Source organism: Trachinotus anak, unplaced genomic scaffold, assembly GCF_046630095.1.
Source record: "Trachinotus anak isolate AG129_WGS33_773 ecotype Australia unplaced genomic scaffold, CSIRO_AGI_Tana_v1 ptg000021l, whole genome shotgun sequence".
NCBI classification, from domain to species: domain Eukaryota; kingdom Metazoa; phylum Chordata; class Actinopteri; order Carangiformes; family Carangidae; genus Trachinotus; species Trachinotus anak.
Window position 1 is genome coordinate 3,852,414 of NW_027273872.1, and position 14,772 is coordinate 3,867,185.

Consider the following 14,772-nt stretch of genomic DNA (forward strand, 5'->3'; position numbering starts at 1 on the left):
GATTGAGAGACCCCCAGCAGCAGAAATTACATGAACTATCATGAGTAACCCGCTGCATGTGTATCAGTTGATTACACTATTAACTATTCAAGTTTACCAGTGCTTACTAATAATCTGGGCATTGTTTAGCCTCCTTGTGTTACATTGGCAGGAAAAATAAGGGCAAGGGACCAAATACCATCATTATGCCAGTTAAGCCTGCTCCCTGGGGCAAAGAGGCTGTGGAAGCAATTAAAACACCAAGGAGAGCCAATGCAAGTGAATGACAGCAAGGTCATGGGTATAGCTGTGTCATGATTTAAACAATGCAGGTGAGGTGGACTAAGCATCTAGCCAGGGTGCCACTAAAAAGAACTAAGGGGGCTGGAGGTCCTGTGGTGCCAAACTAAATGCAAACACAATGCAACCAGGCCCCTGAAGACCAGAGTGCACACACCTGACTCTGTCCCACGCAAACAAGGTCTACAGGACCATTCCCTTGCTGCTTGCCAGCCAACAATAGCAATGAATAGCTTTGTCAGGCTGTCAGTCCTTTAAAATCAGACCTTTGCCAAGCTTTCTCAATCTGTTTTCACTGAGCCAGTGTTCATTATTGTCTTTCATTGTCCCCTTCATCTCATTGTTATACAAGGTGTGGTACTGGAGTGACTCTGATTTCTTTTTAAAGTTAATGAACAGATATACAAAAGTGACCTGTGTGCACCAGGAAAAGGAAAACAGGATGGAGGGAGAAGGGTGAGAGAGCAGAGTTGCATGCAAACATGTGTTTGCACATGTGCAAGGATCTTACACACATTTACTGGTCAGATGATAAATGACAGATTGAGACGACTGAGGGAACTCCCTCCATTTGCATGTACTGTATGTATGTTTGCATGCCTGGTGCATGGAGATGAAAATCTGTGTGGAATTGCAAGGATTCATATGGAGCCTAGATGAATGGTTAGAGCCAGGACTGTCTGCCAGCATTCAGGGATGTGTACATCATCTCTGAGGCGTTGATGGGGCCTAATGCAGAATAAGGAGGGCCAATCAACTTCTATCTATCCACTCTGCCAGGGTGACACATTGTAGGGGTACTTCAAGGCCAGCGCACTGCCACATTCTGCTGACAAATCATTACATTAGACATGTCGACGGAGAAGGAAGATAATAAGATTGAGTTACATAGTTTTAGATGCATTATGAACACCTCTTGCTTCCTTGATTCCTTCAATTTTCACTATTCCTTCCATTTATCAATCCCCCACTTGCTTGTTACTTGTCTTTGCAAAAATAATGCCAAGGAAAAATTTTGAACTGAACTGAGTTTTGTAATGTTTTGTTTTCCACTTGTGCCAAGAGTTACGAGGCCAGTTAAAACTGAACCATTGTTTATCAGAGCTCCTCATCTGCATCCATGAACGCATGCAAGCTTGAACTGCCAGCCACGTACAGTATATCACTTTTTAAGGTTGGAGTGTTCATTAGTGCACATTTGCAGAAACTGTTAAAAATGTTCAGTAAAGCTCAGAAAAACACGGCTATCAAACCAACAGCATATGTACCACCTCTGTTGCAATGTAAAAAACCGGTAAAGGTATTTAGCTACTGATAATGGTACCTGTGTTAATAATGGTTTTTAAATTGGAAACTCCTTAGTATTTTCACAGAGAACAGTAGTATTAAAGTAAGGGTTAACCAAAGGCAATATAGGTTTCATCTTGCATATATATCTTGTGATTTGAATTACATTTTGATTAACTTTTTACTGTAGGCGCACACACTCACTCCCTACTTCTAATATTAGCAAGATGGTAAATGCATTTCCTTTTATTATTGCCTAAGCCATGCTGATGCATTTTCCTACTCTGTATGAGTGTGCAGTTGTCCATGTGGATAAATGGTGATTGGCGTGTGGCTGAAAGTGGGTGGTGTAGAGTGATTAATCAGCATAATGAGTGTAGATGAGTGCTGTGCAGATGGAGCCCACACTCAGGACTGTGTCACCCAGCAGGAAGTCTGCTTGCTTCCCTTCAGTGCCTCTGTATAGATCTAACTGTATTTTTTGGGCGAGTGTCGCCTGCTTCCTTGTTTAATTTGTGAGCTCATTTGTAGATGATTTTCTTCTATAATCAGCTAACTCTTGTTTTTCCAAGAACCTTGTCTAAAGTATACCATCATACCGACATTTTCATATAAATAGAAAATGCTTCTCTGTCTTGTGAAATGGTAACTCATAATACTGTGTACATGCAGAAAACAAAAATGCTTAGAACTGAGTTTTCAGTTCTTCATGAGAAGCAAAAGTTCTTCATCAGAAGAACGCCCAGAAACTTCTTGGGGTTAAAAGGCACAATAAGTGTTATTACAGTGTTATGAGCAAATTAAAAAGGAGAAATCTGCTCACTGTAAATATTAGTAAGAGCATAAATACAGTTGTGTAATTATACTTATCGATAAATTAAGAAATGTTTGGAACTACTAGAGTTTCATTTGTATTTATTACTATGTATATTAAATACTAAATAGAGAAACGCTGCAGGTTAACAGAGGAAAATGGAGTAATTCTGGCAACTTAATACAAAGCACTACACACAAAGGAGTATATTCAAGGTGGTATATTAAAGGTAAATAAACATTTTTCTAAAGAGCTTTGTCCTACTTGTCCAGTCAAGATTTCCTTCATCCTTAGCATTGCTGTCTCAGAGTGAAACACTTGCAAGACATGGGCTCCTTCTGCACTGTTAAGTTAACTCAGCTGGTCCTCATGCCTCCCCCTTCACTTTGAGACAACTCGTCTCCCAGATGCTTATGCTGACTCACACACGTTGTCTCTCAAGCCTTGTTGAGCCTCCCTCTTTGTTAGCAGCCTCACTGTCCTGCTTCATATTTATTAAAGGATATGGAAGAGGGAAGAGGGACAACAGAAGCCCTCTCAAAAAGGGCAAGTAGCTGCTTCCACGTGAAAACCAATACAGTATTTTTTATCATTTATCCCTCACCATCTTTATCCCTGACCTGACCAAGTGCTCACTGATACACCAGACCAGTTTCACCAGTGTATGTGCTGTCAGTGGCTTTGTTAATTCAATAGTAACTGGATGGTGGTGGGAGGAGTTTTGTTTCCCTGTACCCCAATCAGACTACTGCAAACCAGTCCAACCATGTGTCTGGTGACCCCAGTGAGCTGGTGACTGGAGCCCTGCTGGCAGATACTGAGCAATTTTTACTTTGCTACAGAAAGGCTGAAGGTTAGAAAGGTGAACACCTTAACTTCCTCTCTCTTTCACAAAGCAGAGGAGGATCTGCCATCTCATAAAGTACACTCTGTACTCTCTGCCAGATTGCCAGCCAATTAAAGGTTATCAGAGCTCAAAATAATACTTCTGCAGGGCAGCTCTCTAGATAGGCCCCATCTAAATATATATTGGCCCAACATCTTTTACTAGTGTCTGGGATCCAAGCAGTGGGGAGGAAGCAGACTACTGTGCAAGTGTGTTTGATAAGCTATGTGGGAAAGGAAATAATCTCAGTACTAAGGTAATGTTTTTATTTATTTATTTTTCCAAGGTAAGAAAGACCTTTGAACTGAAGTTTGAAAGCTGCACTTTGAGGATGCCCACCGCCGTTTAGGAAAAACATATAAATAACATTCTAGCACCTGTTCATGCACACAACACAGTGTATCACTGCCGAGATGATACTGAAACCAAATCTTCTATTTGCTGCTCAGTCCGGAGGTCTACACCTTCTACAGGTGAAACATATACCGGCACTGCAGTAATGCTTGACAGGGGCACAATGCAAGAAATATTTGTGCAGATTGAGGCTCATACTGTCCAGCGGTGCATCTTCACCTCAGATGCACCTGCCCCGTTTTCAATTAATGCTTTCTGAGACAAGAAAACAGAAATAAAATGGGAGCAAAAACAAGTAGCCTTTAGGAAGCTCATCAATCATAGTTTAAGACAAAGGCAACAGGAAAGGAGGGTGGAATTGGGTAGACTTTGCCAAGCCTTGTTGTTCATCATCCATTATAAGAGGATGAAAGAGAGGGGGGTGGGGGGGTGGGGGGTCTCTATGGTCCTCATGAGAATGAGGACACTGACTTGTGCCAAAAAGAGACCACACCAAGCATGAAGCTAGCGGCCTGACGCTGAAAATTTTTAAATTATCTTTTCACATTAACGTGTAGAAAAACTCACACACCCATATTTTTCAGAGGATAAAAATGAGTAGTGTGTGTTTGTGTGTATTTGTTTGTGTGTGTGAGAGAGAGAGAGAGACAGTGAGAAAATCTAACACACCACACTGAACATCAGTCTTACCTGGATGAGTGATTCGCTCAGTCTTTCCTCGTCTACCTCCAGCACAATGTCCCGGATCTCTTCATAAGGCAAGCGGAACGAGCCCAAGAAAATTGCTGTTGTGATGGAGAGAGAAGAGAGTCATTTCCTCTACTTTTTTTTTTTTATTAGACTGTGGGGTTCAAAGACACATTTCAGCACTCATCGCTCCTCAGACAAAATGACCACAGACCTAACCTGTCACTTGGAAAAACTAATACACTTTCTGCCCCTCAACAGGACAGTTTGTGTCACCCTGACAAAAATGGGAAGGAAAACATTAAGATTTACCAGTAACAGTGAAAGGTGCCAAAATAATACCACTTCTGCCTGACTCTTAATAAAAAGTGAACAACAATATGCAATAATAATAATAACAACAACAATAATAATGTATAACTTGTACTTGGTAGTGGTGTCATCTGAAAGCTACTTTGTTTTGTTTGGGTGGATACAAAGAAGCACATAAATTTGCCTTAGGGAACAGCCTAGTGGTGTTTTACTCTCCAGGTGGGGTGCCTGCAGTGGAAATTGGAGCTGATGGCGTATCCAGGTGGAAGTCACAGGTGGAGGTTTGGTAATGAGTTGGAGGAGAGTCACTCAACAGCTGCTATACTGCTGCAGCAGTGGGACCTGATGTCTGTATTTTACATGCAACAAAAGGAGAGGTAATGCATCCTTTTTTTAAACGATCTATTACACATATTATCTACTGCATTTACTTACTACAGAGCTCATGTCATGTCGTTATATACTACTGTTTTTATAATGCACTGTTCATGCACTGAACTGTGTCAGGTTTTGTTGACAGTGACTCAGAACTTAAATGAAAAGAAAGTTTATACCACTGAATATATATTACCATATTCTATTGGTAATCTGCATCTATGTAATGTTTTTCCTCATTAGCATGACAATACACTGACCTGGCCTGGAAAATATCATACTTGTTTGTTGTCTTAATGCCTTACGTTTCTCATTGCCTCTTCAATATGTCTAATACACCCTCCACCAACAGCTGGATACAAGGTTCTCTTGGGGGTGAACTGTCAAGAACGATACTGGAATATATTGTAAATTACACACTGAAGTGGATGTAGCTGAAGTGGAAGGTAAAGAATAACAGGCTGAAAAGCCAACGTCTGCTGCCATCTAGCAGTTGAGTCTTTACCTTGCTGTGTGCTCTCTGTCACTGTTGGGTGTGGTCAGTCTGCACCTGTTTGGTTTTCCTGGACGCACACTAATCTGAGTCAAAATGGGCAGTGGTCCAGGTAAAGGTGTGTGAATGCTGATTCTGCAGTACAGTGAAATCTTGATGCAAAAAAAACCAAAAAAAACCTGCACATACACCTGCCAGGATCAGTTCTTAGATGTAGATGTTACATTTGTCACTTGAGTTGCTGGAGTTGTACTTCAGGACAGTGTAAGTCATGGTAGGTCATGGTGTAAATAAACGTCTTTTATTCACTGCAAAAAGCAGTCTATGCTCATATCTAATTTCATGTAAACAAGTGAAGTGTAATCAGCAGTGATGAGCATTCACTGCAAATGAACTCAAATGGCCTTCGTAGTATATAACTAAGACTTATGTTTGACTTCCATGTATCATCTGCACTTGCTGGTCTAACAGGTATTGTATTTCTTCAATTGTTTCTTTAATTAGTGATTCTGTTGAGAAAGACACTCCACTAAACTGCTACTACTCTGCACACAAGCTGTGTGATGTAGTGGTTATTCATAGCTGCTGCTGTTTGTCAAGTTAAGGATGAGTGGGATACCACCCACTTTGGTCATGGAAATTGTTTAAAATAACACAGTTCAATAAGAGTTTACTTCCATGAAGTGAAATTGGCTAGTAGTGTGAGCTTTCACCAAGAATCTCATTCAATCACAATTCTGTAATATGCTAAGCCCTGATATACAAATATAATGCAGGCCTTTCAAAAAAGCCTGTTTTAAGTTTGCCTCTGTCACTTTGATATAATAAACAACCACATTTTTAACAAAACTAAATACAAAATCATTTATATTATATCGATATGTACATAAACTATAAACTCACACTTACATATTCCAAGAAAGTTTCTGTCAAACTTCACATAAAGTTCACTTTTCTGCTTGGTTTATACTGACTCATACTCTTTAAGTTTTTAACATCTTACAACTTCGGGTGAAGTTTGCTTTCATGGGGCTACTTCTAGTTGAATTTCTTATGAAGTATCGTTTTCTGAACTCATGGATTTTTTAATGTTTGAGCCTACAGCACATCACAGTGATTGTTTTTATTAAAGACTGTAGGAAAAGAAATGCTTATACCCTAAAAAATATAAAACTCTGAAAATGTCCAATCTAGCTTCTGCTCTCATTGTAGCACCAAAACTCAAGGCTGATTTTCTTATTGCTGATGATTTAAGTCTGTTTTTATCAACTGTTTCTCTTGGTTTGAGGTCTGCATTCAATACAATAGGTCAATCTAATTTAATTACACAATTGAAAAATGGGTTGTCATCAAGTTCTTGTTGCTGTACCCAGCTCTATGCTTCTCTGTGGTGTGGATTTAGTTATTCAGTCTGAATCATGGTCTGTCTCTCAGGTTTAAAGTGCTCAGAATTTTCATCAACTCTAAAGAGTCCAAATGTTTCCATTTCACTCAGACTACAGACTCCTCAGCTCTTCAGGGTCCTTCCACATGCAACATGATGGTTGTCCACTAAAACAAAGGAAACTGCATACTATTTCTAACTAATGTTTGTTTCCAACATCTGCTTTAATAACCATGTAACTAGGGTCATGGAGGTAGGATCATAGTCGTGCAATTTCTTCTATTCACTGCAAAAAGTAATCTGTGTTCATATCTTAACTCATGTCATCAACTGTAATTCTCTTCATTCAGATGTTAGCCACTAGTCAAACACTCACCTGCAGCTTATTGTAAAAGCTGCAACTAGGTGTTTAGACAGACAGACCGACAGACGGGTAAGTAGGTAGGTAGATGTAATCCATCAGACAGTGGTATGCAAAATCATTATACCAGAATACATAAAGTGGCACTGATATCCCAATCATTCATTTTGTCTGACTACCCATGCCGGTCACTGAACCTTCAACACTACCACACATCAAAATTGAAAAGGGAGCTTAGAGGGTTCCGCGGCAGGCAGTGAATATGATCGATGATGCTGTAGTATGTGTCAAGGCAACTCGGGCGGAGCTGTGTACGACCATGTGCCCCCCACCCAGAGCCATTCTGGAAGTGAGATTTCCTACACTTATTTTTGCTTCCTGCCATATTCAAAGCCCATCTGCTCAGGCTGTAATCAAAGATGGCAATGACACCTATCAACATCATCAGAGCCTGTGCACGAGTGCAATGACATGTGCAAACTGGCTCATTCACAAGTGCGCACACATGCCCACATGTGCAAAGACACATACAAACACACACACACACACACACACAGACGCCACTATGCGCCATCCTTATGCTCATGCCACATGCCCCTTCCTGACATCAGACCCCAATATTTTGCCTGATGAACTCATTTATCTGCCCTCTGTTCATGGAAGATATCACCAGCAAACAGGAAGGCAACTGGTTGTGAGGCACAAATAATTCTTGATGTTTCTGTGATGTACATGCATATCTCTGCTTATTTTGGCATCCTGGTTTGGTTTCAATCCTCACCCACAGTGTACAGGAATGTATCCACCTATAAATATACTCATCCCAGTCTACAGTACGCCACTGCATACCCCTTTCCTTGTCCTAGAAAGGAGAGGGGGATGAAAGACATGGATAAACACAGGGGGTGGAGTAGGGGTTGCAAGGAGGATGACCTGTAATCTTGCATTTGACATGCATATTTCATGAGGTGTCATCATCCATTGTATCACTGAGGTAAGGGATATCAAGGCTGCAGATGAACTCCCAGAGTTGGGAAAACAATAAGAAATACTTTACCCACCAATCAACACAACACTACCAGCAGTCACGCTGTTTGTGTGTTTTAAATTCATACACACTTTTGATGGATTTAGGATCAAGAGGATTCACTAGTAAAAGAGATGGTGCAATGGTTGAGCTGTTAGTGGAATTCTGAGGCTGAATGATTTTTTTTGAGCATTTGCATCTGATCTGAAATTCATTTAGTCCATTTAGGTCTCTGGGGGTTCAACCCCCCCATGTAGCTTTAGTGTTTAGTTCTGATATGAATTTGCTTGACGCATGATTACAGACAGGGAGCTTGGACACACTCTATATGCACCTATGGCAACTGCTAAACAGCTGCCAAGAAAACATTTTCTCAAAGGGATAAGAAAGTTCTATCAACGTTCAGGGCTTTCTACATTTCTTTCTCACAAACAGCTTTGTTTGGCAGTTGTGGTTGGAGATAGAGTGGGTTGTCCACTAATCAGAAGGCTGGTGGTTCAATCGGCTCCTCCAGTCTGCAAGTTGAAGTGTCCTTGGGCAAGACATTGAACCCCAGATTGCCTCTGATGGCTGTTCCATCTGTGTATGAGTGTGTGTGAATGGTAGTAGTGCTCTTTGTGTAGATGTAAGCTGTATAACTGTGTGTGTAAATGAGTGAATGGGGCTTACATTGTAAAGCGCTTTGAGTGGTCAACAAGACCAGAAAAGTGCCATATCAATAGTCCATTGTTTCCATTTTCTGATCTGTTCATGCTGGTATGAAATGCCTGGAGTGTCATATAAAATACTACTGACATAAAAGGTCATCGTTAAATGAACTAACATGTGGTCTTTTGTTATAAAATAGTAATTTAAAAAACACAACTATGTATACTTACAAAGATTCTGTGCTGTCTTTGCATCCAAGATTCGAAGCTCCTTTGCCTTTTTCTTGAATTGTGACATTCTGTCGTCAGTCTCATCTTTCACGTCTTTTTTCACTGCAGAGGAAAAAAAAAACAGTTTCAGAATCACTATGTTGACAATTTATATATAGCATGCTATTTAATCAAAATGTTACACTGGCTGTTTTCAGTGCTGTAAAAAAAACAAGAATGTAGATGACATTTAAAAATATGCTTTTTTTAAACATTTCATACAACAAAGTGAAATAAATAATTTAGTTACATTAGAATGCAAATGCATTTGTGCATATTAAAACATGAGCTGACAGGCCAAGATGGGTAAGATGGCAACAGATGGCATAAACCAATTAAAAACCATAGCTTCCACATCAGCATTTTGCTTCCATATCACTCTTCTCTTAATAAAAGGCAAAAACAAAACAGCTACTATTTGAGCTACTACTGCTGAAATAACTGGTAGGAAATTTCACTGATCAACTCGTGATGCATCCTGCAATCAGTACAATAATTATAAACACACTGTATACAGTGCATCACAGTGTAAATGGGTCAGGCATCCCATGCCTTGGACAACATGTTGTACTGAATAGATACATTTTCAATTGGAAAAATGTGTGTAGATACAACGTCACAGTTTTTCTCACATACCACATTGTTAAAATAATTTAAATGGCATCATTCATTGTTTTCTCTGTATCCAGCCTCACATTCGTAAGACCTTTACACATGTGGTTTAACTTTAAGTTGTTGGAAGGCAGATGTGATGATGACAGCCCTCTTAACAATATGTAGTTCTATATAATGTGCAATACCATCAGATGCAGCTTCAGAGCACAGTGCTGTGGACGACTTCCATCTCTTCATTTGTTTGTGTGTGTGCCAACATTTCTGTCGTAGTGACAGTGGGTAGATGGTTGATAAGCACAGCTCCTTCCCTTAGGCCCTGTCTGTCAACTTGCTAGGGCCAAGGAGATAATTGTGTTACCCCCCACAATCCCAGAAAATGGCATTAAGTCTCTGTTACGTGACTGAACACAATAGACAAATTGGTCCAAGAATGAAGAGACCTTTATTTTCATAATGGAGACGTTATTAAGTCCACACTGGGGAAGCGCCACATGTCAGCATGCTTTACTCTTCATTTACATTTCAATAACATCAAGTTTGTCTAAAAACATATGTGCCCATGTACAGAACTAAAGGTCAACATTTTTAAACTCGTACTGAGGAGGGGCGAGTGAGACAGAAGAGTGAGAGAGAGTTTATTTTTTTACAATAAAGAAGCAGCAATGTGAGGAAAAAGATTCCATAGCCCCTTCCCTCTCCTCCCGATGGCTTATAGAAGAGGCAGCACACTTTGTTTCTAATCATCACAACTGCTCTGTTTAAGCCCAAGGTGGGAGTCTCCCAGGATATGTAGAACAAACAATCTGCTCCCATAGCGCTGGCTTGCATATTTGAAGAAACAATCAAAGAGGCAACATCTCCTGAGCAGCCAGAGGAAGCAATGCTGAAGGCACCTGCCTAACTCCAGTGCTTGCTGTCAACACGACATCAGGGATGCAGTTGTTTACTGTATTAAGTCGTGCTAAAAGGGTGTAAATATATACCAGTCCTACATGGAGTATTATGGTTTGATTTTCTGTCAACACCTGAGGACGTTCCAGCTGATTTTCCTTTATACTCAGTGTAGCTCATAGCTGCACCTTGGCCAAAGGTTTTAGTGTTTTTTGTTTTTTTTTGTGTACAGATTAGACAGATCAGTTAATATGAAGTTATGGTGTTTTAGCATTACACCAGTGACAGTCAGGTAGGAAGTAATGTAGTGTTTGGCTGAGATAAATAAATAAAATAAAGACTTTACTTGGTTTATTTCACCACTTTCATGAGACAGTGTTTTGCTTCAGTCTTGGTCAGGATTTATTACTACTTTTAAGCACTGACCAATCTTCTGATAAATTAACTCTAGGATCCATATATACTTATTTTCAGAAGAAGGCTTTTATGATGCCTTTGATTTTACGAGACTAGCAAATATATGTGTTTTTATGTTTCAATGTCAGCATTTTTCTATCCGAATTCATCGAAGTGCACCAAATAAGACAGACACAAAATACATATTTATCACCTTATAAATAAATCCAATGACAGCAACATTACATGCACAATATCCTGACTCAGTAACCAGTAAGGCCCAAGAAATCATGCTGGATTTCTTATGTGGAAAGAGCCCTGGACAAAGAAACTGGAGTGCCAGCAAAAATAAAACATGAGGAAGCAATGATCCCCCTGAGAGAACGGCCCACAGACAGAGGGCAAATTAAACTGAGAAGGGGAATTTGGCTGCTTTTGGTACTAAATTGTTCTCTTAAACCTCCATTCTGTTTTCTCTACAGCCACTAGAATCTCTCACCTAGGTACGCTACACTCTCAGCAGGGTGCTCTCGGCCCATTCGTCAGCGCCTCAGCTGTCTTCGCCCTTACCCCAGGGCCCCATGCTATCTCAAATTAAAGATAAAAACAGTGCCTTTAATAATCTGAAACAGGCACATTCCCCTCTCTGATACCATCCTATACAGCTCAGAGCTCTCCTGCTGAGCACTGAGTAGTGGCATCAGTTGGCTTATTTTTTCTACAGCATTTGCTGGCTGACTCAATTATGCCACATGTCACATGTTCCCTCTGAGCGCTGCATGTGGACTGATGGGCCCTGGAGGGCTTGCACACATTCGAGCTGCCACACACGTCAGAGTTCCAGGTATGTGGTGAGGATGACTACAGGTGGCATATTCCAACCAGATGGCTCATCACAACAATAAAACACCAAAACACAACAGGTGACAGTTAGTTACAATAAATTATATTCTCCAAATGGCATCAGACTTCAAGCAAGTTCATTTTGATAAAGTTTTTGTCCTGTTTTTTTTTTTTTTTTTACAAATGTATGTCCATCTATTTTTTTTTCTGCCAAGAAAGCTTAACTTGTTCAACAGTCTAGGTCCACAACAGCTGATCCAAATCCTTGCCAATATTTAAACGTGTTTTACTAGTTGCCCAGTGGCTAAAATATAATACTCTGACAACACTGGCATCCGTCTTGGACAAAATTTTATTTGTTAATGAAATCTTCCAAACAACCATACGCACGCACAATGTGGGAGATTTTTTTTTTTTTTTTGGGCATCTCACTGGTTTCTGTAAAGCCACTGTCTACAATTATTACATGAAGTTACATCACATGGAAATACATTATTTCTGTGTCAGGTTGTCAGATCAATACATAGCCTGTAATACATCTTAATTACAAGCTAATACCAGGAACAATCATTTGTTCATTTTTGGATATAATAAGCTGACGGGCTGGGGCTGGGGCTGGAATGTGTAAACTCAGTCCATGAAAGACTGGAAAAAAGGCTGCTGCATTCACTGCTTTATGTAGAGCTCAACTTCAGCATAGCTGATTCTTTGGCCAGATGGTCTTCTAAGGGAAATAATAGGGTCAAATGTTGTTGACTTGATATTGGCCATGCTAGCTAGAGAAGAGAAATTCACCAATAAATTCTTAAGAGTATTTTTCAATGATTTTTTTTTTTTTGGTAATATATCAACTTCGAAGAGTGAAGAGCTTGAGAACAATGTCAAGGAGAAAGTGTTTCAAAATCATGTTTTAACAAAACACATGAAAGATTCACTGAAGCCAACATAAACATACCGAGAGAAGTCTCTGGTGACTTTAACTGGTGCACATTCCATTAACTGAGGGGGAGTTAAAGCTTCCTCCGTGCCAAAGGAGTCACCAAATTGATAAAGGTCCCACTGAAAAAATACATGAATGTTTGAGCAAAAACAGATTTGGCTTATTAAAGATGACTTGGCAGCCATGCTAAGCCTTCTCTGTGGGGCTTGGACTGAGGTATACCCTTGGGAGGCTCTGTGATAAAAAGAGTTCTCCAACACTTGGACATTCAGTCTGTCTGCTGGCCCAGAATCACTATCCTGGTTGCCTTCCATGCAATATCTCCCACAAGACGTCCATAAAACCCAGGGCATTACAAAGCTAAACACTACCACATGTTCACTTCCGGACACAGACCATCCGGCTGAGCCCTGCCACCAGACACTATAAATGAGTGGGCCTTGAAAAGAAATAAAAGAAACTGCAGATGACAGGTCTTCAACAAACATATTTAAAGGCAAAGGAACACAGAGTGGAACAGACAATGTGGAGTCTGGTCCTCTACAAGGCAATTTATTCCCTCAAATGTGCAATCTGCCTGCAAACATGTGCCCTGTCCTCCATCTCAGGGACTCACACTGAGGATTGAGCTGCTAGAGAGCTGCCAGCCTGTCTAAAGGAGATGGATTCTGAGGAAGAATCATTGGCCTCAGACATGCCTTACCCACAGAAATACCAATTCCACAGAAGTGTTTTATATTACACACAGGCATCATATATATATATATATATATATATATATATATATATATATATATATATATATATATATATATATATATATATATATATATATATATCACATTCAGTTTATTAGGTACACCTAGCTAAAACTAGTGCAGCCTAATACAACAGTCCTGTAAAAAAACACACACAGATAGATAGATAGATAGATAGATAGATAGATAGATAGATAGATAGATAGATAGATAGATAGATAGATAGATAGATAGAGGGCATAGCTAGAATAAAGAGTGAGACCTCCAGCATGCTCAAGATCTGAATGTACGATTTGCCCAGTGAAATCCAGCTGTGACCAATTTCTCCCGTTGACTAAGGCTACACAGAGGTCTCTTTCTCAACACCAAACATACACACCTCTCCATTCACCCATCTTGTCATCCTGTATCTCAAAAGCATACTCATGCTCCCACTTGACACTGGAAATCTTCTCTTTTCCTTTCAGCTTAAAAACCTGCATTGACTGTATATGCTTACACAGAATACTAAAAGTATGTGAGTGGACATACACATTTTTTTTTCATTTATAAACTAAACGCTTGCACATCTCTCAGAGCAACAACAGACAAGCTGAAGTCATTTGTGTTATTGTTTTTTTTTATGTTTTCCGTTGCCAGAATCTAACCTTGTGAGAATGTTTTTTAGAAATACTTGTCAGCTCAAGGTGAACTATTAAAATGGAGCTGCAGTTGGGGGAAGAGGTGGAGTTCTCAACCATGCAATCATCATGTTTAATGAAAACAAGGAGTGGTGGAAGTGGTTGATAATGATAATGATGATGGAAACTGTGAATAGTTGGGTAAGTATGAATACATGCGCACTCATGTGTGTCAAAACAAACTCCCAGAAAATACGTATGCACCCGTTCAACTGAGCATGAATGTGAGCTTTTAAGCTAACTAGTTTTCTGTCTTCCATCTAAACCATCTGGTTCTGGTTATCTGAGATCTCTACATAAAAGTTGTGTGTATAGGGAGCAGGATAAATCCAGCAGAGCAACACTCTGACCTGTGGCCAGTAATGCTTTCAGTATGCAGGGAGAGGCTCAGCCCACAGAGGAAGGTACACAGCTGGGCCTGGAGCAGGGCCCAGTGAGAAAAACGCCTCCTCTTCTAATTGAGACAACACAGA

General features: G+C 40.0%; 1 protein-coding gene across 12 annotated transcripts in view; it reads right to left on the bottom strand.

The window, feature by feature from the left end:
* The window catches only part of diaph2 (diaphanous-related formin 2), a 353,639-nt gene that overhangs the window by 150,421 nt on the left and 188,446 nt on the right, over window positions 1-14,772 (bottom strand). For all 12 annotated transcript variants that reach the window (XM_071457232.1, XM_071457234.1, XM_071457233.1 and 9 more), the window contains 2 exons: window positions 9,138-9,239; window positions 4,311-4,405 (listed from right to left, as the gene is read on the bottom strand). In XM_071457232.1, the coding sequence (XP_071313333.1) occupies window positions 4,311-4,405; window positions 9,138-9,239 (197 nt within the window). The remainder of the gene's footprint in view (window positions 1-4,310; window positions 4,406-9,137; window positions 9,240-14,772) is intronic.